The sequence below is a fragment of the Lissotriton vulgaris genome, chromosome 7 (genome assembly GCF_964263255.1).
Source record: "Lissotriton vulgaris chromosome 7, aLisVul1.2, whole genome shotgun sequence".
NCBI lineage: Eukaryota > Metazoa > Chordata > Amphibia > Caudata > Salamandridae > Lissotriton > Lissotriton vulgaris.
Genome location: NC_141695.1, coordinates 246,200,586 through 246,227,539, shown reverse-complemented (window position 1 = coordinate 246,227,539; position 26,954 = coordinate 246,200,586). Strand labels below are relative to the sequence as shown.

The window sequence follows — 26,954 nt, the reverse complement described above, 5'->3', positions numbered from 1 at the left end:
TATTTTGATATGGCTTAGAAACCATACAATGCTCTTACAGTATTATTTCATAATATTGTTCTCGCTGTACGCATTATACTTTACAGTCCGCTTTACAATTGTAGCAGTTAATTTCTTTTTCATTAGAAAGAAGACTGTTCAATAAACCCTTTATTGAAAAAGCCTGTCTCTCTATTTCTCTGCAACTCTGTTGAAACTAAGCATGCACGATTGACTGAGTTAAATACTTATCTATTGTTTCCGCGACTCTATAGATACATTTCTTGGAGTAGTGTGGCTCACTGGTTAGAGGCGGCAGACCCGGGAGCAGAAGTCGGCCCGGGACCAGGGTTCAATTCCCGACGCGGCAGGGTCGTGGACCTGAGTCAGCGGACTCGATAATTCTCGCTTCGGTGCCTACTCTAATCAGGGGTTCCACTCGGCAACTCTGGGCATTAGCTTGCCTAATCTCCACAACAGCCCCATCAACACCGGGGATGCCTGGCTCTACCTTGGGGACTCCCAGCAGGGACCATCCCACAGGGAAAGCCAGGACGGGTTCCCCAGCGTTATACAGCGCCAGGAAACCTACGGGTAGCAGTGCGCTTTACAAGCTCAAATACATCTACATTTACATTTAAAACAGTGGGCAATGTCGAAACATTAAAAGTGTATATTCAAGACGAAAATGTGTGTATTTTTTTCGAAATTTTTAAGGTAATATTTTTGGAAAAATGATAAAATCTTCAAAATGAATTTAAGATGATGTTTGAGTGATAAACTATGCAGAGAGACGTCTTTTTTTAAACAGATTTTATTGATTTTGAATCTCAGATTGTGAACATGGCCTGAAAGCCCGGCATATAATAAAAGAACAAAAAAAAATATTTGCATGTGCATTCAAATCCCACAAGACATTCTATCAACAAGACACAATATAAGTCCAATTATGAGACCACGTGTCCCAACCCCTCTAATCCCATGAATGCTCAAACTTCTTCATGAACCATTTGATGCACAGAACGGACAGGTTCTAATTTAATGCTGATAATCTGCCCATAATTGCCACACCTTGGGGTGGTTCTGTGGGTACTGCGGAGCTTTATATACTGCCACCTCCAGACCAATACAGTGATCCATCTCTCTCTTCCATACTGCCCTTGATGGGGGCGTTGTGGCCTTCCATTCTCGGGCTACACCACATTTTGCCAGAGTCTTATCCAAAAACAGGTGCAACTGTTTGTATCGACTCCCCTCTAATGTCGCAGAGAGGCTTATTACCAATATTATTACTATTTTTTTAACATTATTGCTGACAACCGTGCCTAATGCACTGAGGTGATCTCTGCTGGAAATCTTGCATATGGTGTTCACTAATGTAATATTGTCTGATGTGGTGAGTAATACACACTTACTATATTAGTATCCTGGGGTGAAATCCAGTGAAGTTAATAAGTATCTCTTATTACAGATAAGTAGGCATGAGCGGGAAATCCGTTACGCCCGCGGATTTTGCGGATTTTTGGGAAATCCGCAATCCGTGAATTTTGCGGATTTCCCGGAAAAATCCGCAAAAACAAATCTGCGGACGTAACGGGTTCAAAGGTTGAACCCCCACTCATGTAACTATTTTACAATGGCGCCAGCAAGCTGCCAGCGCAGTTGTAAAATAGTTACAAAGTTAGCTTGCACAGGAACCACTAGATAAAACGAAGCAGGTGCTGCTTTATTTTATCTAAGTGCTTCCTGTGCAAGCTAACTTTGTAACTATTTTACAACGGCACTGGCAGCTTGCTGGCGCCATTGTAAAATAGTTACAGCTCACTCAAGGGACCCCTGCGCCCTTCGGGGCGATTGCATAGTAACACACACATGGTCGCTCGAACTAGTTGATGCTCAAATTCAGTGACTCATTCATTAGCCCAAAAACAATCGTGAGCGTCGTTGAGGCTGGACAGGTGTGCCTTCTTCCCAAATCTACCGTGGAAAATCAGCTGTGATGCTGGATAGACTTTGCATCCTTGACTTTCACGAGCGCAATACCCGTGCTGTTCCTGTGACCAGGAGCTTCTTTCTCTTCATATGCTGAACTGATCTTTCTCTGACCTTTTATACACACAAGAGGCACATACATGAGTAGGCACATTGTGTTCGCACGGGTTTCTGCAAGTTCGTGAGCGTTTTGTACAATTTCGCAATTTGCGAAATTGTACAAAACCCTCGCGAACTTGCAGAAACCTGTGCGAACACAAAAAAAAAATCCGCGAGGATTCGCGGATTTTGCGGATTTTCGCAATCCGCAAATTCGCAAATCCGCAAATTTGCGGATTGCCAATCCGCAAAATCCGCCCATGCCTACAGATAAGGATGGAGACCCTGTTTTATACAATGCCATCTATCACAGGATTTTTGTTAGTTACTGATGCAAACAAGTGCCACTATCATCTAGACAATAAAGTCTCATTTCATGACACACAGAGATGAAGAGTAACCTGGTGTGATTAGAACCTGTGACGTGCAGGTGACACAAAACACTCAGATACATAAACTTGTCCCCTATTCACTAGTGGACACAATATGTAAAACATTATAAAAGACTAAAGTGAAAGTATGTAACATCTTCATCTCTTACTCAGGGACCACAATGGATACTGTGAATGGTGTAAGAGATTTGAAAACAGAACCGCCTGTCTTCAATACCGCTTCTTCCACCAGTAGAGCATTTTGGTTGCACCAAGCCTTTCAAAAATATCCCAGATGGCCATTTCTGCAAGCAAGTGAACTATGACAAGTACAAAAAACACTTATTTAAAAAAGGAGAATACCTCTTCTCAAGTTTGTTTTAGCAAGTTTGATTTGCTCAAAAATTCCTGTGAAACGTCAAAAAGTTCAAGCATTAATAACTCCATACCTCCAACAAGTTCAGGCTCTATTTCCGAGGACTGAGAATTAATTTCAACCCAATTAATTGTTTCCAACTTAGCCCTGCTGGATGGTTTACCCTAAGTGTGGAGAGCTAACTGGTTTTATGGGATCCAACCATGAAGATAACACAATGATGCTGAGATAATCTCATGTATTTGGCTTTGGAGAGAATTAAATTATTCACACTTTACATTGTAGGGCCTTAGGAAAAATAATGCTCAGAAATCGGGGAAACAGCCCATTGTAATGAGGCATCTAAGTTTTGAGGATTAAACCATTAGTGAGACGTGCTTGACGTTCTTGGGAAGTAGGTGGAGAGCTGCAGGAAAATCAAGAGTCCCTAAGGCCATCGTCCTCTTCAACTGGTACATGTTGTCCCTTTCCTGCTCAGAACCAAGCAATGCTTTCCCATTACCTACAAGCCATCTTCCTGTCGAGAGCACACTTATGCCATACGTCACCTCAGAACAGGTGACACAACGATAAATACAGGTGATATCATAGGAAGGTGTTCTTCATTCGAATGATTAATAGCAAAGAGGCACAGCTGAGTGTGTTTTGTGTTTAAAGTAATTAGGAGCGCTATCCTCAAACGGATATGTCCTAATGGACCCCAGCAATGTAGTTTAGCACGGATATTCATTCTTTTAGTTTTCTCTCTGGGACTATGGAAAAAAGCATGCTTTTGCTAGATGATTATGGCAGCTTCATTCCTTTGCCTCCTCTGCATCACAAAATGGCATGCAGCTCCATGTTGGGTGCGCTTCTTGATGTCTCTTCATTTGTAGATGCATTTAATCTGGTGGACCTGGAAGACCCAAAAAAAGACAGGAGTCTCGGTCAATACCGCATATTTAACAATCATCCCAGCTAACATTCTTTTTGATGTAATGTTGTATCAATACTACACATCAAACAATCACCCCACCACTTAAACTAATGCCATACTGTATCAATAGTGCACACCTAACAATCACCCCAACACTTAATTTCTCTAATGCATAACTGTATCAATACTGCACATCTAACAATCACCCCAAAACCTAATCTCACTAATACAACGGTATCAATACTGCACATCTAACAATCACCGAGCATCGATTCTTACACATGTAATACTGCTGTGTAGTTCCTACAAATCTATATAGGATCTGCACGTTTAGACAACATAAACTAAGGGATCGGTGTCCAGACTGAATCCAGGTACCCCCAAATGATATGTTAGTCTGTAGACCAGCTAGCTCACAGTGCCACTATGAGCCCCTCTTACCAAGGAGCAAATAGTTTCTACCAAAGATCGAACATGACAACCTTGATCCCTCAGGGATCATGGAAACAGTACAGTACTTTTCGCCCAGTCACTCATGCTTACTTCGTCTCAGAGATATACAGGATAAACAGTCGGGACGTTTTCAATAAGTATTTATTGAACCAGCGTCATTCTAGTATAAATTATGTATGCTGCAAAAACCATTAGATATAAACAGATATATATACTGCTATGAGCACCACTAGAATTCTACCATAGTGCTAAAACAATGAATATATGCAGGCATATAGATACATAACAGTAATAATATGTACTCCTAAGATGCAAACCCTAACTAGATGTACCTAATTGTACCTAGCATGTATGTAGGTGTATAGCCATAAATCCCCTTAGGATAGAGCCAAACCCATTACCTGATGTGGGAGAGCGAAGGACCCAGTGTTGGTCTCGAGATGGACACCCTGTAAGGGATGTCCGACCACTGTGTGCTGGAGTTTCTGCGTGCCGAGACCTCTGCGTCTCGCGTCAGCGTGTCAGCATGGAATTCTTTCTCTTCTAATTTGCCAGCAAAGATTTAGTGCTTATATACCCGAAAGATACCCACAGGGGTTCTCCCTATAAGTGTACTATGGGCATGTTGGGCGAGGATGATGATAGAGGTGACCCTTATACAGAGGTATTATGCAGGAGATGGTAATCATGCTTTGATACTGAGAATCCTCCTGCATAATACATGAGGCTAGTTTTCTGACAAAACCACACGACAGTCATGTAGCACCTAACTAGCTAAAAGGTCAGCGCCAGATCTGTTATGTAGAACAATGGTAGGACAAATGTAGGTGAAAGGTTGTGTAACTACCTAGGCATATATTGGGGTACATTGGGGTTCATAACAATTCTGTGTCAATAACACACACTTAATCATCGGGTTAGCACTCCTTTTTACAGCTTCAAACTGTATCAATACCACCCACATACGATTATCCAAGCAAACATTCTTACAGATGTAATTCTGTGTCAATACCACACACATATGATGATCTCAGCAGACATTCTCACAGATGTAGTACTGTGACAACACCACACACATATGATTATCCTAGCAGACATTCTTACAGATGTAATACTGTGTCTATATATCACACCTAAATATTATGTCAACACACGTTCTTCTAGATTTGAAATTCAGTCCTTGGTGGTCTCAACATGACTGTTAGTGTATAGAGTAGTCAATGGGAAGATAGTCTGACATATGTGTGTTGCAATAAGCTTCCTTTAATGTAGCTGTATTTTGCATAGATGGGATTCCAAGTGATACTGCGCAGTAAATAAAAAAAGAAACTAGTGGCCAGGAAGGGAGGGAATCCTCTTTACCTGGAGTGCTTTTGTCAGCTCGAAGTCCAACAGACGGCATTGGAAAGCAGGACAAGGCACGCATCTTGCCAATACTCCAGCACAATTTAAGGACAGAAACAAACACTGAAGGTCACCTTGAGAAGTGAATCTTGGTCACCACTTTTTTATGCAAACCTTGCCATTCTGAGTTTCTTTTTCTGACATTTTCTCTGAAACTAAACCTAGCAAAAACTCAATTTCTCATCCTCTATCGCACAGAAGCACCTCTCAAACTCAAAAAAATGACTTCATCCACTCCCACAGATTGGTATCACTCCCAAATTGGTTCCCTTAGCTAGATCTCAAAATCTCACTCTAATACCTCACATTTATTGAGAAACTTGCAAATCTATTTCAATATATATATTGCACAGAATCCATCTTAAAATTGTCTTGAATATATGTTATGCTATTTTAAGGTCTATTTATTTATGTATTTATATATATATACCTATATTGCACTTTATTACATTGCTAAAGTTTGGCACAAAATATTGATTTGAGAGTCAGGATGACGTAAAGTATTTCTGGTATTCATACCATGATTTCTGAAACTGGTATTCAAACCATGATTTAAGCAAAATGGCAGATGCCTATGGTGTACATAATACAGGTTATAAACTATCCCTTATGCAGCAATTGTTTAACAATGCACTGTCACTTTAACACTGTTTTGAGAAAAAATGGAAAAAATGGTCAGGTGACTGACCTACGTGTCATGTGATCAAGGCACCTTGGTGTCGAAACGCGTAATGGCCGGCAGAGTTTGGAACCAATAAAGAAGATTCTGTGCACGGAATTGTGGTCCGTGCTACATTTGTGAAACTGAAAAGCCGCTCAGGCAGTGGAGTTATCAGGATATTTTAAACCAGTTTTTGTCTTCTCCGGTTGCACACAGACACCCCTTCGACGTGTTTACGGGCTGATATCACACAAGGAAGGCATCGTCTGGCAACGGACAACAACCACACTTAAATCCAGGAGGATTTCGATGTGACCAGCCCCCCAGCAGTGCTATATTAGTGGATTCCTACGGAGTAAGCTAGACAACGAACCTGAGTCGGAGGACCCGGGAGAAGCTGTCAGGAGCTGAAGGTAGGACTGCAAGCAGCTCGTACATGCTGGGTGAAGGGTGTGCCAAACCTTAGGTGAACGACCAAGTACATTGACATTCAAGAGTATACTCGAGACTCGGCACCTAAGACAAGTACTTCAATATTACAAGGGTTTCCAAACAATGTCGGCCGACACGTTAAGAGACCGCGAGGCTGCAGCGGCTGAAATGTTCAATGATACAAACTCGCCGCCAACGAAGAACAGTACCCAGAAGGCAACAAGTGGAGCTAACAATACAACGCTCCTGGATAAATTTCGAACCCTGGAAAAAATATGAAAAGTGAACAAAGTAAGTGGTGGTAGGGTCGCTCCCTCCAACGCTATTTAGACGTCGGATGTATACCAAGAGGCTTGCGCATACTAATTGTGCCGGAGTTATGAAACGCCCGATCCACAAATGGTGAAAGAATGGGCGGAAACTAACTTAGAGTCCTCAAGGAAATAGGTGACAATATTGGGTAAATACGCTAAATCCGATCGCCAAAAATTACAAAAACAAATTGATACCCTAAATGATGAAATTAAAACAATGGCACAAAGTGATGAGGAAAATAAACTTAGAAAGGAAATGACACTGCGTTTAAAAAAAGAGGAGTAAAAGATATGAGAGCGAAAGACCTACAAAGATCACCGAGACAAGGCTGATTATGAGTGTGGTTGGATTTTCACTTTCGCCAAAAAGTCTGAAAGTATGAAAATATCAAAATTTAGTGGAGTGCCCAAAAAGGCATCAAGGGGCGACAGAGGCGCAAATAGGGTGAATCGTCTGCCTCTGAATTGAGCTATGCAGTCGAACGTGAGACAGAAGGTGACATCAGAGACGGAAGAGTACCGATTGCAATTTCACTTGCAAACAAACATTGCGTCCAAAAAAACAACAAACAAAAACAGCACCTACAAGCGCCGACAAAGGAGAAGGGCAAAGCAAAGGAGAGTCCACCAGGCGATAACAAACACACAAGTGGAACCGCAAATGAACATACAAGTGAACAGGCAAGAACCCAATCAGACCAACATCACAGTGACTAATCTTTCAACGATAACTCTGAATCAGGCGGCGTTACAGTTACTGTCCTTGGGCTTATCATTCTCGCCTGAAAGCACCTTCGACTATGCCGCAACCAGAAAGGAGATATTCAAGGGCATAAGGAAATTGAAATTAAAAAGTATCTTCTTCTAAAGACACGTCTGGCCATTCTGAGAATACAGCATTGATCAACTCACCCCCGCTGGAGGATTCAACAGCGTTGTTTAACCTCACAAGTCAAGATATGCCGCTGCTCAGAGACCTGCAATCACTGGCACAAATGGAATCACAAAGTGTAATACGTAATGCAGATAAAGGTGGTAATATGGTAATCTGGAGCAAAACTGATTACATCAAGGAAGCTGTAAAGCAATTATCAGATAAGGAATGTTACTGCCGATGTGATCAATCAGTGGTCAAGGCAACATATGAGAATCTTGACACCAAATTGATGGTCTGGAAGGGATTGGGGTTGTTAAGTAAAGATGAATACCTGTTTTTAAAGAACAATTCACCGACGATGCCGGTTCTTTACTTCATACTCAAATTTCACAAGGATCCAAACAAACCACCAGGGCACCCCATCATTTTGAAATTCCAAGGACCAGGCTGTCACGCATGGGTGGCAAGTCCTTCTCATTCCTAGGACCTTCTCTCTGGAATTCAATGCCACATACATTGCGGTCTGAGTCGAATTACATCAAATTCAGAAAAGCCTTAAAAACATGGCTCTTTAACATCTAGTTTTTTGTAACCGCATTCCTATTGGGATCTGCCGCGCCGGGAAACCCTTTGTTGGGTAGCTGTGCGCATTACAAATGTTAACAAATAAATAAAATAAATTTCTGCCAAGAATAGTCTAACGGAACACACATCACAGTATATTGATCATTTTCTACAAGACTTTGTCCAAACACTTCCCTCATACTTGAAAGACACTGGTGATTTTTTGTGCCAAAACACACAACTATGTGTGGGACAATGACTACCTATTAATAACAATGGACATAACAGCTCTATAAATGAGCATTAGCCACAAGGATGGCAGGAGGGCAATTGAGTACTATCTGGGACAGAGACCCATTACACATAAACATCATAGTAAAATGATCATTGATATGATTGATATTTGCCTGCATAACAATATTTTCTTATTTCAGCATGTACTTTACCAACAATTGCGGGGTGTTGCTATGGGGGCCAGTTTCTCCCCCAGCTATGCCCGTCTCCACATGGGCTGGTGGGAGGAACTGGTCCTACATAGAAAATATGCCAACCTCCTTAACCAACACGTACAATGTTGGTGGAGGTACATAGATGATCTGTTTTTAATGTGGCATGGCTCGGAAACTGAAGCAACAACGTTCATCAATGATTTAACCCAAAATGACATCAACTTACAATTCATATCAGACATTAGTGCAGACAGGGTCCTCTTTCTAGATGTTGAGGTACACATAGAGGGAAGCAGGATAGAAACTAAAGTACACAGAAACCCCACTGCTGTAAATTCAGTTTTACACGCAAATAGTTTACATCCAAAATACCTTGTCCAGAGCATCCCCTATGGGGAAATGATACGTATAAAACGCATCTGTAGCAGTGAATTGAAAAAAGCCCAACTAGAAAGTAAACGTAGATTCCTTGAACGGGGTTATACTGCAAAATGTATTGAGGCAGCTATTCTTAAAAGCAATGCAACTGACAGAGACAAATTATTGAAATTGACAATTTCAGGGCCAGGACCAAAAAATGATACGGATATCACTGTACAGCCATTGAAAACCACAGATCAATCAATTAATGAATTTAGAATGATTGTGGGGTACAGTAAGCAGCATAAAGAAATTAACCGTATCATTCAGAGAAGTTGGCCGATGGTCAAAAACGATCTGGTCCTGGTACACACATTGCCGTCAAGACTCTCTATCATCAACAGAAGGGCCCCCAATATGAAAGACAGATTGGTAGTTAACAATCCAATAGATTAGCCAAAAGGGAACTGGCCAAGCCAAAGGAAGGGCTTTTACAAATGAAAGACCTGTAAATCCTGTCAACATGGCACAAACACCACTGCTTTCAAAAAAACATTTTGGGGAGGTGACCCTATAATTAATAAATCTCTGTCATGCAAAACAGAATTTGTTGTGTATATCCTCGAGTGCCACCGTGGGCTTCGGTATGTGGGAAGTACCAAGCTGCAGGGGCATAAGAGGATTTAACAACATATTAGAGCAATTAAGAATCGAGACACAGTATACCCCTTCGCCCGACATTTCAATGAATTCCACCAAGCAGACCCAAAGCATTTAAAGTATTATTTAATTGATTGTGTACCTTTTAACATTAGATGGGGCAACAGAGAAGGAACCCTGTGCAAATTGGAAACCAGGTACATTTCAGAACTGGACTCCAAGCACCCCAACGGTCTTAATATCACAGATGACCTGTACACATGCTTATGATTTTAGATATAATACTTTTCTAACCTGGTCATACATGACATACTATCTACAGGTTTTATAATGTTTTGCTTCTATTGGGTCTGCTTGATTTAAGGGTCTTAAGCCACAGAAATGCAGAAATGTTCTATTTTATAACAACACCACAATTACATTTTTGGGTATTGTAGAGTTTAAAGGTTTTTACCTCACGGTTAGCACTGTAAAAACTTATTGCAGGATAAAGGCTTTTATCTTGTGTTTTAATTTATATGTAATTTTTTTTACTCCCTTAGATTTCATCTCACTTTAATGCACACTACCAAAGACAGAGGATTCTGTCGATTAAGTATGGGTTACTGCATGAGCAGTGGGCAACAACCAGAAAGATCAGGAAACACAGCTACATCTGATATGTGAAAAATGAACAACCATCAACCAGGCAGTAGCAATATAGGAGTATACATAATAGATGAGATTAATCAAATATTAATGTGGACTGACATGCTTGGACTTTGAGGTCCAAATCCCAGATGTATTCCGTCTGGGGTGATCCGCCACATAGTCCTCGGGGATACCCCATCCCAGTGCCGACCCAGGGTTTCCAATACCTCAGTATCTTTGTAACAACTGATGCTGCTGAGTTCTATGAACGAAATCTGTTGGGTCTGTTGCAGAGGTTAAAATCTGATGTCGCCCATTGGAAGACCCTACCCCTTACTCTTTTGGGTTGGGCGCCTCTATTTAAGATGCTTGACCTGCCACGCCCTCCAAAACACTCCCTTCCTGATCCCCGAATCCTACTTTCTACAGATTGAGAGAATTATTATGGGATAATAGACCGGCTAGAATCGCCATGAGAAAGGTCACAATGGGGTGGTACGATGGAGGCATCGGGTTGCCGGACATGCACCTTTACTACCAGGCGTCACAACTAATTGCCATAAACAGATGGGTGTTTGGGTCCCATAATGCCCCAACTGCCGCACTGATCTGTGGTTAATGGGAAAGGAGGCTACAACAGAGCGGTATACTCAAATCCCCAAAAACTAGGTTTGACCGGCCCCATGGCCCATACAGTAGAAGAGTGGCACGGGATCCAAGGGCAGATGGGATGGCGCGGGCGCCTAACATAGGCCACCCCCCCTGTGGGAACCCGACATCTTAGGTTAACTGAGTGCTTGTGCAGGGTTTGACAAGTGGTATATGATCGGTATCTCAAGGTGGGGGATGTGTGGATAAAGGGCAAGAAGGCGTCATTTGCAGATCTCCAAGGCGTCATTTGCAGATCTCAGCTAGCAATGTCAGAGCACTTCCGATATCTTCAAATTAGTCATGCCATAGACTGTGCCCTCCCTGCAGGTACCCCCCTCCCAGACTCCTCTCCTCTGGAGGACAGGTTGGTACTGGACCCAATGGACTGTAAGGTCATAACCCTAACATATAAGAAACTAATCAATAACAGAGCCGATCCAATGCCGAAATTGAGAGCTAGCTGGGAGGTGATCTAGGGGCAATGACTGGATTGAAGCGCTGGCTTCCCCTCGGGAGGTGGCGTCCCGATGCGACTCCGACTCGTCCAGCTTAAGTTTCTCCATTGTGTGTACTTTGAGGCCAAACTATTATTCAAATTAGGAATGAGACCAGACAAACCTTGCCTTCGCAACTGCAACCAAATAGGAACGTTTGTACAAATCCTACGGGTATGCCCCCACATACAACACTACTGGACAGGCGTCACTCAGCAAAAGGCAAGGTCCGTTGATAAACCCATTCATCCATCTCCCCGACTATACCTCCTTAATATCTGAGAAGCAACGGACCTCACCCAAGATGAGCAATCATGGGCCACCATGGGGTGGAGCATAGTGAAAAGAAACATTGCCCAGAGTGGGGGGGTGGACACTATACCACATTTGCGTGACTGGGCTAAGGACATGGACCACGCTATGGAAGCAGAGAAAACTGTCTATAAAGGTAGGGGTTGCCCACGAAAATGGTATAAAAAGTGGGGAAGCTGGAATAAATATATGGGGGACATCTGTATTTCTCCCATGGTGGAACTTAGAAGGGAGAGACAGGTGCTATTGGAGGATGTAGGCACAGACAGGTAAATATTACCCCGACCCCCACCCCCAAATCTACACTCAACCCAAGTAATCTACCCCACCTCATCCCCTGTCCTGAGCCCTAAAACTCCCGACCCCGTTGTCCCTTTCAACTACCCTGACCCCCTCCCAGCTCTGAAAACCATCCCGCCACCCCTACAAACTACCTCCAAATCCCTCAAAACCAGTTTTACCTCTCTGACTCATCTGGATACTTCCTCTTCCTGCTCTTCCAGCTGGCAGGTGCAGCAGCAACTAGACCGTGCATGTGCCTTAACAACGCTTAAAGGTGATTAAGGTATATTCGTCGTTTAGATGTGCGAGGTACCGCCTGCGTGGTTCAGCCCAGCATAGTTCATGCTATGTGGTTACGGCTATTTTCACACTCACTGCATCTCCACTTTGCATTGCTCCTCTTCCATCTGAAAGGGTCTGTTCAGCAGTAATCTACTCCTCACCTACCAGCACGGAGATCGAGTCCCTCTCCTACCTTGGACCGACCAAGCCCTACCTTTGTCTTTCTACTCTCTCACATTCAGGTGCGGTCTTCTCAGATTGTCATAAGTTATGTTATGTTAAGTTATATTCATTGTGTAGCATACTACTCAACCAAGAGGGTATCGAGGCGATTGGGCAAGATTGTAGGTGTGTGGTCCTGAAGGTACTTGTGCCAAGAGCCAGGTATTCAGCTTTTTATGGAACTCAAGAAATGAGGAGGAGGCGCTGATGTGTTGAGGGAGGTCGTTCCATGTCTTGGGTGCAATGTAGGAGATTAAGTGACCTCCAGTTTTGCTTTTGCAGATGCGAGGCCATGTGCAAATAAGAGTAAGGCAGAGTGTAGTTGTCTGGTGGGTTGGTGAAAGTATATGCAGCTGTTCAGGTGTTCTAGTCCTGTGCTATGTAGTGCATGAGAAGTTTGAATTGGCTGCTCTTTTGAATGGGGAGCCAGTGAAGCTTCTTGAAATGCAGTGTGATGTGGGTGTGACATGGGAGGTCGAGTATGAGTCTTGTAATGGTGTTCTGGATGGTCTGGAGCCAGTATAAGAGTTTTATGGCGATTATGAAATTTTTATGGCGATTATGAAATAGAGAGTGTTGTTGCAATTCAGCTTGCTAGCGATGAGTGCTAGTGATGAGTGCTTGCATGATGGTCCGTCTGGTGTTATAAGGCAACCATTTGGAGATCTTTTGCAGAAATGTGCATGATGTGGAAGTAGGAGATGCACAGTGCATTGATGTGAGCCGTTATATTGAGCTTTTCATCTAGATGATCCTGAAATTTCTTCTGTGGTCTGTGGGTATGGGTGTTGGTCCTTGCTCTGATAGCCACAATTGGGACCAAAGACCAATACTTCAGCCTAGTTGGAATTAAGCTGCAGGCAGTTGGTCCGCAACCAGTCTGCTCCCATGGACATGCTGTTCCTGAAGTTGATCCTGGTGGTGGTTGTTTTGTCCGCCGGGGAGAGAATGAGTTGTGTGTCATTGGTGTAGTAGATGATGGTGATGTCCTGTGATCAGATGATGTTGGCGAGCGGTGTCATGTATTTGTTTAAAAGGGTAGGGCTGAGGGACGATCCCTGTGGGACTCCACATACCAATCTCTTGCTCTCTGATGTGATGAGTTGTAGCCTGACCCTTTGGGGTATTCCTGTAAGGAAGGAACAGATCCATTTGAGAGCAGATCTTTATATGCCAATATTTTGGAGTTTTCTGATGGGGATGTTATGGGAGAGAGTGTTGAGCAGGATGAGGGCTGCTGTTCCTTCCCAGGTTGTAGATGTAGGGGGAGCATGGGTGCATTGCCAACCCTGAGGTTATGGTGTGCATGATTGCTGCTGTGTCATTTCTGGAGAGGGTTGACCATTTGGTAAGGTGGGCGTCTTGGTTGGTGGTGGGTATGTTAGCAATAGGTTCTCTGGGGTTCGATTTGTGTGTGAATTTGACGTAGATGTTTGTGATTTTTCTGTTTTAGAGGTTGGATGGGTTGTCAGAGCTGTGGAAAGGCAGTGATGTTGCGGCTGAGAGCGAGGTGAAATCCTTAACGAACGAGAACATTTGCAGCTGTTGGAGCTTCCTTTGATGAAGTCCACCAGTGCACTTATCTTGGTGTCTTTTATTTGAGGATGATCGCGTCTGATTAACGCCTTGGAGGTAGTTCTGTCTGTGGTGTCATGGCTGACTCTTTATTTCCTCTCTAGCTGTTTATAGTGTTGTCTGGTGTTTCAGCTGGCCTGATTGTTTGATCTACTTTGCTTGATGGATTTGATGGTGTCATGTGGCTGATTTAGGCCAGAGGAGAAACACTGCCATTTTACATGCACACTTTACTTAAGTTACATTTTTTTTTTTTACACATTGACTTTTGACACTCATTTGCTCGCATGACTGTGCAGGATATGGTTCTTAGAAGCCACATTTACTTACATTTCAACTTCGTCGACACCTTGAACATCTAGTACAAGGGACAAAGTTAATTGCACAAATCGTGTTGTTTGTTGATCGTTCGGTAGACGACATAGCTATCATAAGAGAATAAAAGACAGCCTGGCTGAAGTCTCGGAACTGTAACATGGATCGTTTATATATACATGAGTACTTTATTTTTCAGATCAGAGGAGCGCTCTGCTGTCAGTGCGAGGTCACTGTCAGAATTCCAGCCCAGCTGTCCTTGTTTCCCTCTGCAAGGAGGGATGTCCAACTTGTGACCAAGAAGGGCCCCTGGGGACACTTACCCTCCGGTAATGGTGAGTCTGATCATCCAGTAGGGGATTTTGGCAGACCACCTGCCTTAGGCAATTAGGCTATAGAGTGCATAGTTAGAGTACACTATACACAGTTTTTATATGCCAGCATATATACACTTCTTTAGCACAATGTTGGAATTGTTTATCTTTTCACTGTTCTCATGATGCTAATAAATCTAATTTGTTTCTGTCTAAAACCGTTACATCACATACATTTTATTTAAGAATCCCAATGCTTCCATAAATGTTCTTGTATATTTCTTTGGGTATGCACAAGTGACTGAGCAAAAGGGTTCTAGATCTGTAACCACAATTCCTTGGGGAGTCAGGGTTGTCATGTTGCACAATCAGTTTGCTGCCAGTGTGGCTCACTGGTTAGAGGCGGCAGACCCGAGAGCAGAGGACGGCCCGGGACCAGGGTTCGATTCCCGGCGCGGCAGGTTTCTGGACCAGGGTCAGCGGACTCGATAATTCTCTCGCCTCGGTGCCCACTTTGATCAGCGATCACACTCGGCAACTCTGGGCATTAGCTTGCCTCATCTTCACTAACGGCCCCACCAGACCGCCGGGGATGCCTGGTCTCACCCTGGAGATACCCATTAAGGGACCATCTCTCAGGGAAGCCAGGAAGGGTTTCGCAGCGGTCGAAGCGCCTTGGGACCCTATGGGTAAGTAGTGCGCTATATAAATGCCTATACATTTACATTTACATACATTGGTTCTGGGGTACTTATCGCTGCACTGTGGGCTAGCAGGACCATAGGCCAACATATCCCGATGAGGTGGATGGAATCAGTCTAGCGCCATCCCAATGTTTATGTTGTCCAACAAATGCACAGTTCCTACTGAGGAAGTAGAAGCCGCATGACAATCGGTAAGAGGTTGTCAGCACAGATCTTGATACAGTTGTTGATGTCCTCGTCAAGGTGGTCTGTGGGGCTAAGTTGGTCCATGCTGAGGGAACTGAGCCAGTCTGCTTTTGTAATCTGGCCCCAGCTGGGGCTTGGAATGCTGAACCTTGTTGGACTGTTGAATTGCGGTGTGTTGATCTGCAAGAGTATAATGGAATGGTTGGTCCATGTGAGTGGTGTGGTGAAGTTGAATTTGATGCTGTCGCATGTGATGAAGATGGGGTTCAGAGTGTGTCCTGAGGTGTGTATTGGTTCTTGGTCGAGCTAGGTGAGTCTGATTTTGCTCAGGCTTTTGATAAGTGGTATCAGTGGAGGCTGTGGAGCAGGGGTCGCTTCGATCTTCCAGGTAAAAGTTGAGGTCACTGAGGAGAATGTAGGCTCTGGGGTCGATGAGGTCAGTAAAGATGTTGGTAAATCTGGCTCGTGGTCTGGGTGGTCAATAGGTGAGGGTTCCGTTCACTGTGAAGTTTTCAGAGATCTACAGCTTGAAGTGCAGGTGTTTCATGAATGGGAGGGCATTCTGTGATTTTGTGTGCATTTGATGGATTCCTTGTAGATGATAGTGAGTCCTCCTGGTTTTTGAAGGTGGTCCGGTCAAGCAATCTTGTAACCTGATGGGATTGCCATGGCGATGTCGGGAGACGATGAGGGTTGAGCCAGGTCTCTGTGATGAAGAGGATGTCAGGTACATTGCTACACAGCAGGTCTCATATTTTGGCTGTATGTTTGCTGAGTGATCGTGTGTTGAGGAGAATACATGCAAGTGGGTGTTGACATTGCTGTAGCATGTGTTGTAGGGTCAGAGTGTAGGCATTGATGGTGCTAGTGTGGTGTGTGTTGGGAGGGGGTGATGAGGGTGTTGTTAGTATTTGCATGGTGGTGTGGGTGGGTGGGTCTTGGAGAACTGGCAGTGGGTGCAGGTGAAAACTCTTATTGTGGAGTGAGGCATGGCGCAAAAGCAGTTGGTAGAACGAAGTCCCAATTGGCTCACCTCTGGCACACCCACTGTGCATCCTTGTTGCACCTGCCAATGAGTAGGTCCTGGGAGGGGGAGGAATACAGGGTTCCATGAATTCATTTTCTGTGCAAATGGATGATAGGAAATGCAGTCTTCTTGCGTGGCTTATTCTTTTAAAGACGGTTTTGACAGGAGAACCAGTAATGTCTCTTCCAGTGCAGACGGATGATGGAAAATTCAGGGATGTCACTTCCTTTGTAGGTGGATGATGGGAGATCTAGTGATGCCACTTTCTGTTCTGATGGAAACTCATACGATGCTGGCACTGATTGTTGGCCAGCCCCATTCCATCGTGTGTAAAACTCTAGAGCCACCTCTTCATTTCAGGGAGTCTTGTACTTGTGAGCCCAAGACACAACTTGCGGCATCACCACCAACTGTACCTCAATTCAGCGCCTGTTGACCATCTATGCTGGCAGCGCAGGCAGCCGCGGCCCGTGCAGGTAAGGGCGGTAGGGCACTGGGACGGCGTGGGGAAGGGGATTTCAACTGACTATGATGAAGGGAAATTAAATAAATCATTAATTTTCACTCATTGTCATCTGTCAAAATCCCCCACCCAGCCTCACTGCTCTTACCTGCATGAGCTGCAGCTGAGCACGGGGATGAGTTTGGGCACCTTGTTGCTCAACCCTATATCATTAGTCATAAGCATTCAGAGCAAATCTTTGGTCTTCTCTCTGGTTGCTGGCCATCTTCCCACTTTTTCAACTTTGGTTCATTACTGGAATTGGTCAGAATGGGACAATGGTTAGTTTGAAAAAAAATAAGAGCCCGGCTCTCGTCAGGAGGCAGCTTGCACCAGTCTATTTCTCCTGTTAGTGCCACCTAAATCAGAACCAAGTACTAACGATCCAAGTGGGTAGACTATATGGCGTAATGGCCAGAGCTGCCGACTTTGGAGCCGGCGAATCAGGTTTGAGTCTTCGCTTGGGCTCAACATCCTGTGATTCTGAGTAAATTACTTAATCTCCCAGTGCCTACCATATAAGAATGAGTCCTTAACTGGTACTCTGAAAAGCGCTGCAGAGGGACCATGCAGAGATCCGGAGAGCAGCACTTACTGAGTATGCTTCCTGTCGAGTCCTAACGCTAGTCACAACCCCCTTGCAGTGGTTTTTAAAAGTAAGTGCATGAGAGCACTTAAATAAAGTGCAATGCTGCTGACCGATGTGCTTCAGTATGAGGTTTTCCATAACTGTAGTTCATAAATTCTATCCCGTTAAGATCAAATGCTCCATTTTCCACAACATGTCATATAAAAATTATTTGGAGATAACCTTCAAACTGGTTTCTAAAAAATCTACTTCAAATCCTACCCAGATCATTCAAAGTGCTTAAAGATGCAGTTTGCCACACATTTTTACGCAAAACCTGTGAAGTAGTTCTCTTTAAACGAAACCTAGTTACTAGCTCAATGTATGTAAAAATTCACACTAAATACAAGTAAATTAAAATATGCAGTCACTATGTCACAAGGGTCACATTTTTAGTGCCCCTCCGCCCGCAGGCAGCGAAAGCTGTGTGGAGGGGTCAGTGCTCATGGATTTCTTCTCCAGCCGCGATCTATCTGATTACACTTCACCCCGCAGCAGGTTTTGTAGTATAAACTCCACTGCAACACACTTGGGGGGATATTCTCAAGAACGTGCGGTAATCATTGCCAAAATAGGTTAACGCAAATTTTCATATCGCTGTCTATCGCGGGAAAATAACTCTGTGTTAACGTCATGTTCACAACCTGGTGGTAACATGTCATAGTTTCCCGATAACGTGTCAAAGGTCCGCAATAAAATCACCAGGACGGTGATAAAAATCTAAACCCGAAATTGAAAAAAGTTGCGATGGGCCCAACTGCAATAAAAAATTCAGCGATAAGCAAGTCCCACAAGTCATGCGGGAAAAATCACTATAAAAGCGGCAACAAAAACACAATCAACTGTAAAGCACCATGGAGGTAGCTGGAGCAAGTACAGAGGACAAAAAGAACCACACAAGCCCCATGGAGGACCAGCCTGAGACCATCATTGGGGAGAAAGTGGCAGGAGTTGGGGACACTGCACAACATGGCCTGAGCCAACAGCAACAGGGTGAGTAACGACCAGGGACTGGGGGGACGGAAGGAGATGGCACAATGGCACACATGCACAATTAAGTATAGAAAATTTGTGGACAAACCATGCCCAAGAGTCACAACTCCGACCAAGAGCCCAATTTACCCAAGTCTGCAACATCTCAGCACTGTATAAGCACAGAAGTGAAAGGCACACCGCCTGAAAGGGATACCAACCAGGCAAATCAGAGCTGAAGGGGCAACTCACCCACAATGCAGCACACACACATAAGAATCAGAGCACTTCAAAATTAACAACAATGTGGTACAAACTGCAACGCTTTCACAACAGAACAGAGGACACAACTGTGAGATGTTGGCCTAGTATATGTTATCCACTAAAGTGGGCACCTTACACCAGTCCAAATGACCCTTATTGATGAATAGGTCAAAGACAACCTTTAAAGAAAGCTATCCTAGTGGTAGCTTTGAAGAGCAGCCTTCAGGCTAAGTCTTGAAGGAATGTAAAGCACCTTGTTTTACCAAATTAGAACCTCCTGAATAACCAAATGAAAGGAGAACCACACAAGAGATATATACAATATATGTATTTATTACTAAACACTGCCTTCTAACCTCTATACGAGATTAGAGCAGAAGGCACCCAATATTTAATAACTAGAACAACAGTAAATAGCACAATAGACAGCGGACTCCAGGGGGATACTGAACCATATGCTAAGAAAGTGGTATAAGAACAACGACTTGACTAGACACAGGGCCTAGAGCACGTAGAATCGCTGGGACCACAAGGAACCACCCAAAGTAGTGACAGGGGACCCACAGAGGATGGGTGCATTGTGAGAACACAGACGCGAGCTCCGTACAACACTATGGGAAAGTCACGTTTGGAAAATTACAGTTTAAGGACACTTCGGAGAGGACTTTAAGCAAAACCCATTGGAACATAGAAGGTTCTAAGGCCAGCACCCTTGTGAGTACCAAAGTACCCGTGTCACCTATCCCAGGGGAGCCGGGTGCATATGGGTCAAGTGGTGTTGGAACCCTTCGTCGTTTTTAATGGAGTGCGTGACTCAAAGAAGTGCTGCTGCCGGGAAGATGAAAAGTACCCGGTGGAATCCACGCCTGCATACGAGGTTAGAAGAACCTGAAAGCAGAGGGGACAGAGTCTGGGTCACTTCAGAGTGACCAGGTGCTCGGTTGACGAATGCCCACCAATGTCGGGTGTTTCAGGTGAGAGGACGGGCTGCTTGACTCTGCAGCCACGGGGACCAGAAGACGTTGACGATGACCGAAGTCCAGAGGTGAGCTGTACCAAGAAGTATGTTAAGTGCTGAGGGGTCTGTGTCCGTATTGAACACCAACAAGCGTTGGCAAACGCAACCCATGCGAGCAGAGGAAACCAGTCACGGTGAAGATCAGCAAGGTCCAGGGGTCTCTATAAGCTATGGGGAGTCAGGGCATGTCTGGAGCAACCAGAGAAGCCCAAGAGAAATCAAAGTTACCTTCACAAGGACCCACAGGCCAACAGACCAAGGATCGCGAAGGGACCTCGAGCTGAATCACAAAAATACCAACCCACGGAACACTCGTGGAGTGTAGGCTGGAAATCTTCAGTGCAATTACTGCTTGGGGTCAGGACTACAGGTAGCCCAAAGCATAGCCTCAGGGATTGCAAAAAAGCATATGTTGCGGCAAAAGTACACGGTGCACAGGGGTTCCGGTTGCACGGTCCCCACGAGGGATACTGATCTCAGAATTGCTTAGAAGCCAGACAGATCTCAGGGACACTCAGGAATCCACCTCCTGTGTTGTGGAAATCTTCGAAGTCCTCAGGAGCTTGGGAGATGCAAACCAGTCAGATGTGTTAAAGGTGCCTGCCTTGCAGGGGAGTAACTCCTTTACTCCAAGGGAGATTCTTCAGTCATCCAGCATAGTGTAGATCATCAAAGTACTTGGTTTCTGCTTGCAGAACTTAGTCCAGGGAAAATCTAAAGTACTGTAGTCTGGGTTCGTACTTTATACCCAAGGAAGGTTTTGGACAAACTCTGGGGACCCTCCTAGGGGAAGAATAGGACAGAGGGGTGGTTACACCCATATCCTTTGTCCAGTTTCGTGCCAGGGCAAGAGCAAATGGGTACTGCAACTGGTTTGAGCTGGGCTATGCACAGGGACATTAAATGTGCCCCCAGTGCAGACTTTCAGTCACTCTCAGAGTGCACCCACCCTGCCCTAATACACTAAAGCCTGTCTGGGAGGTGGTCACAGAAAACCTATTGTCCAACCTTCCCCTGCTCAAGCGCAGCTCAGCAACAGGAGGGCAGACTCATGTCTATGGCTGTCAGCATCCGTTTTGTGCTGCCCTGTGAGAAAACTGGTACCGGGTAGACCGGTGCCCCATAGTAGTGGTTCTACAAGGGAGGAATCATACCTCCCACACCAGTTACTGGTGAGGAGGTATGATTCCAAGGTTTTCACACCAAACACAACATGTTTCTAAGCAGCAGTTCTTAAGTCAGCATTTACTGCAAGGTTCTAATGCACTTAAGTATATATGGTTTGGCTGCATCACAGACAACCCCGGAGAAAAGATTACAAAGGCTGCAGAGGGGCTCTGCTCATTCAGGGGCACCCTTTCACACAAAACCCAGCACCCTGCCTTCAGGATTTATAAGGCCTGCCATGGAGTGACTGTTAGGTTTATATGTGCAGTGATTAGAATAGATATAGGTAACCTATATCTAAGTAAGGGGTGCATGCACCACCTTACACAGGCTGCAGTAGCAGACCTGTGGTGTCAGTTTTAATGGTCTCTCAGGGGTGGCATAATACATGCTGCCGCCCCTGGGAGGCCTCTGGGGTACCTATGCCCTGGGTATATGTTGTACCATATACTAGGGACTGATAAGGGTACCCCAGTATCCAATCTGGAGCGTACCTCAAGTACATGCAATCAATTTAGAGGAGAAAGCAGCTTGACTGGGGTCCTGGATAGCAGGATCCCAGTCAGTCTAAGTCGAAAACAGTGATACATCAGCAAAAAGTGTGCGTAACTATAAGAAGCAGATCCTACTCTCCTACAGCAATTGCTGCCGCTTGTGTGCAGAAAATTGCCTTTCACATTTGGCATAGCAGGAAACTGTTAGATGACAATGTACAAGTACAACCTCAAATTCCGTGATGGGGTAGAAATGTCAACTGTCCCGTCTCAAATAGGCATCTCCTCACAAACAGTCACAATGTGCATTGTCATGCAGTCTGTTAGTAAACTAGTACAATGTGTGAACACAATGTCAATCTGCATCTCCCCTTCATATTGCAGAGGGAGAATCAACACCTCCTGCAGAGGACACCCAACAACACAGCACTGATGATGAACAGGACCTCCCAAACATCGACAGTGACGCCCTCCAACAGCTCATGGACAGCTACGGCACCCCACCTCCCGAGCAGGGCAGCCCAGCTGCATCGAAGAGACCCCATCCCCTGCACAGAAAATACAAGAGGAAGCACCGACCACCAAGGCTGTCTCCCAGGATCCCCACGACCAACACATGGCATTCCAACGCCGTGTGTTAGGGTGCCAGGAGAAGATGGCTGAACAGTTGCGGATGGGATTCGACCTCATGGCAGCATAACTAGATGCCATACAGGGGTGTCTAACTCCCATCAGGGACCACTTACAGTCCCTAGTGGACACCCACTGTCCACTCCATGCTCTCCAACAATCCATGGCTAACATCGCTGTAGTCATGACTCTGAGCCAAGAACAACTGTCTATTCATAGTGGCTCCAGCGATGTCAGCCAGGAGTTGGGACACATAAGGAGAACCGTGGAGAGCTTGGAGCGGATGCAGCCAGAAAGAATGTTTGCCACAGCTGTACATCAGCAAGATGTAGCTGTGATCTTCCATGCCCTGCAGATCCTTGTCATGGCATTGCCCCACAAGGTCTGGTGCTGATGAATGCTGCTGCTACCACTCCATCCACATCTACCCCCCCTGAAGTGTCCGTGCCACACAGTGCAGCAGACATTCCACCTCGGGCCCCTGATGCGTCACTGCCACAAAGTGATGAAGACAAAACACCACCACCCACATTTTATTTATTTATATAGAGTTTTATATAGCGCAAACCTGACCCGAATCAGGTATCAGAGCGCTTTATATAGCACCAGTTGCGTTACATGAGGACACATTCATTTCTGTTAGGCACAGGGAGATTAGGTGATTTGGCCAGAATCACATGATGTCCAGCGTCATTGCCGGGACTCGAACCAAGTTCCCCAGGTTCGAGGCCAACCGCCCTAGCCCTTAGGCCAACTTCTCTCCCCAATGTGAGGCTCCTGACACATCAGAGGATAAAGATGATGATAAATCTGGCTTTGTGGTACGAATGAAGTGGTAGCTTTCTTCTCCACCATATGTCCGGTTTCGTTTTGGTTCTGCCCTCTGCATCACTCCCTGGAATAACACCTTCCACTGTCCCCTATACACTCAGCGACACTCACCTTGGACCTCGACATGGACTGCCATATTTCCTCTGGTTACCAATGACACAGCAATCACACTGCGGACTAAAGTCTTCCACTTCCAATGAACTTGTCAATGCGTAAAGGACTCTGGTTGGCCCTCCACGGGGCAACAATGTAAAGTGGGGTTTGCATGGCCCTGTACTGGTCCAGCTTCAACACTCCACTGAATGTGAATCAAACATTCTAATTCACACAGATGTGTCATGACTATGATCAATCAAGTTTGTAAGTATGGATGAAGGTAGGGACAGTGACTCAACAAAAAAGTACTCGATGGGTAATGCTATCAATGCGCAAGTATGGCCATGACCCAGCTAGGCAGTGAGACACACATTGTCATTCAAATCAACACTCATCACAGCTCAATACAAATGAAGGTGCGTAGACTTTATTAGCATATGCGTGTCAGTACGGGAAAGATAAGTGCCACAATATGCAGATCAATGCAGCAGTATGTCAGAATAAGGAATGTCGCCAAGCGCCGCTGGCCACTCCGCGGGAATGCCTCACCTTTCACAGGTGTGTTTTAACCCGCTCTGTTGTCCGCGCATGTATTCGTCGTCCAGGCGAATTCAGCCATGTTCACTGTTGTCATGGTAAATGTGACCAGATCTCCAAGACGCAACAAGGTGTTGGGACATGTGCAATGGGTTCCAATCAGTTGTGAATGCAGTTATGTAGTTACTTGTCCATGAAAGCAATTGCAGCTTCGTAGGCCATCATTTCCAACATGAGGTAGTTGTTGGCTTCATCAAACAGGATGGCGAGTCGATCCATTAGCAGGTCCGTACAGATGTGCTGCGTCCACCCTCTTTCACCAATTAGCACTGCAGCCCAATAGGGGAGTGGTTCAATGTGGTCACTTCACATGAGGATTTGTGCAATCTCCCAGGTCCAGGTGCCAGCATGTGTGCCAAGTTATAAGGCATCCATAAACGGGTATCACAGTGACATTCCTGGTTGTGTGCCAACAGGGGGCACACACACATGTCAAAATCCAGTTCAGCTACCGTCCTGTTGGATAGGCAGACATCCATTGGCCACTCGAATATGCACGATCGACAATGCAACACAGGCTGTACGCAGGTGACGTTGGCAAGGCGTAAGCTTAGCTGGTAACTGATCCGCAGCACTGCCAATGGCAGTGCCCCAGTAAATGCAGCATACGTGCATGGTACAGTTCCACGTGACAGGGGTTATGCATGTGTCTAGGATGTTCTGCCATTGCGTCAGTGGCTCTGGTTGGAGCAGCACTGTTCTGACCTGCTCCAGTTCTGTGGATGAAATACCACAGCTCGGAACAATAAGTTGTTTTACCGTGCAACGGTTGTACGCCTGGGATGGTGTGGGTTTAAGTGTGAAGGCAATTCCATGCAAGGTAACTTTGAGCAAGGACTTCTGACTACGGTGTGTGTATACATTGGCCTTTTGTTGGGCTGTGCGTAGTGTGGGAGTTATCATCAGCTGCTATAGTAGCTGAACTCGTGCTGCAAGTAGGGCTAGGCATTTGGCTCATGCTGGGGCAATACAATTACACACAACACTTGGCATGTAGGAGTCAATACCCCGAGCGGTCTTGCGCTCCTTCATTTCTCAGTTGATGTGAGCCCGCCCTCCAGGTGCATGATACATTGCTACATTGTCGATTGCGGGCCGGGTGGTGCCGACACTACAACAGAGATACACACATTTGTTACTTCCTTGTCCAGGCCAGAACTGAACCTCGCTCAGAGCCCCAGGCAAATACTTCACAGCCCTATGCTGGACTAGCGTATGCCGGCCAAGCCCACTCCGCTTACGCTTACAGGGGGGGGGGGCAAAGTTACACGTCCAAGGTCTTAGCCACTGCTTGAGGTGACATGGTTGCATCCACTACCCACAGCACAATGTAATGTGGTAGGGCCCGCGTCCATCATGCATACATAATGACCACACAGACACACTTAGACAGATAGAGGAACTGGCTATGGGCACATGCGCACAGCCCCTTTTTACTACAAGGGTCACATGTCCAGTGACGCCTGTGCTGGATGGGTGTAGGGTGAGTGTAAGCCAGCCCTCAGGGATTGGTTGGTGCTGGCAACAACTAGAACAGTGATCATCGGGTCACACACATAGATTCAATCACAAAGGGTCCATGAGTTGTGGTGCACTGAGGTAGGGGCACCAGATCTGAAATCACACACAAAAGATTCAATCACAAAGGGTCCATGACTTGAGCTGCACTGAGGCAGGGGCACAAGAGATGAGCGTGCTCATGTAAAGAAATTGTTAATGATTGTGTCCCTTTAGGATATTCCTGCTGCAGCTGCAGTGTGGTGTGGTACACCTGCCTCATCTTCATTATCATCGTCGCAGGTCTTCCCCACTGCCTGAGGTGACATTTTTGCGCCTGCTGTTCACAGCACAAAACTCAATCATAAAGGGTCCATGAGTTTTGGTGCATAGAGTTAGTGGCACCTGAAGAACTCAGGGGTGCGCAGGTCAGGATTGGATTTGATATATGTGAGCCCTGCTGATAACAGTGCAGGCAGGAGGCAGTGGTCAGCAAGGGCCCACAGCCACATGGGGTTGACTTGAGCTGCACAGAGTTAGTGGCACCTGATGAGGTCAGCGAGTGCGCAGCCAGCAATGATGGTGTGCCCTTGCAGGCCATGATTGGATTTGATATGTGTGAGCCCTGATGACCGCAGTGTAGGCCGGAGGCAGCGGTCAGAAGAGGCCCACAGCCATGTGGCGTTGACTTGAGCTGCACAGAGTTAGTGGCACCTGATGAGCTCAGCGTGTGCGCAGTCAGCGATGAAGGCGTGTCCTTGCAGGTCAGGATTGGATTTGACATGTGTGAGCCCTGCTGAACGCAGTGTAGACCGGAGGCAGCGGTCAGCGTGTGCCCACAGCTAGACATAGACTTGAACTGCACAGAGTTAGTGGCACCTGAAGCTCTTAGCGGGTGCGCAGCCAGCGATGATGATTCGTCCTGGCAGGCAGCACTGGAAGCAATGTCTGTTGCCTACTGGACTTTAACATAAATAAATAAAGACTCGATTTGAATTGGGGGACAAACTGACCGCAGTGTAGCCTGAAGGCAGTAGTCAGCACACACATAACTCTGCGGTGCTGTGCGCTGGGGTCCAGTGTCGTGGAGGTCAGTGATCGGATGAGGAGGCTGGCGGTCACGGCGGCAGACTCGTGGCAGGGTGAGGGGTGCTGCCCTGGCAAACGCGTGGGCCATCCCGGAAGTGAACCATGCCCCCAGCCCTGGCCTATTTATTCACACTCTTACACTGGACTGGCGTACTCCGGACCAGCCCACTCCGCATATTCTTACGGGGGACGACAAATCTACAGGACCAAGGTATTTCCCACTGCCTGAGGTAGCATGGCTGCGTCCACTGTCCACAATACTACAAGC

General features: G+C 45.6%; 1 protein-coding gene across 1 annotated transcript in view; it reads right to left on the bottom strand.

Annotated features, from left to right (window-relative positions):
- Window positions 1–2,170: 2,170 nt before the first annotated feature.
- Window positions 2,171–26,954, bottom strand: part of LOC147701302 (uncharacterized) — a 216,765-nt gene continuing 191,981 nt past the window's right edge. Inside the window, exon 8 of the mRNA XM_086930025.1 lies at window positions 2,171–3,712. Within this exon, the coding sequence (XP_086786151.1) occupies window positions 3,634–3,712 (79 nt within the window). The 3' untranslated portion in view covers window positions 2,171–3,633. The remainder of the gene's footprint in view (window positions 3,713–26,954) is intronic.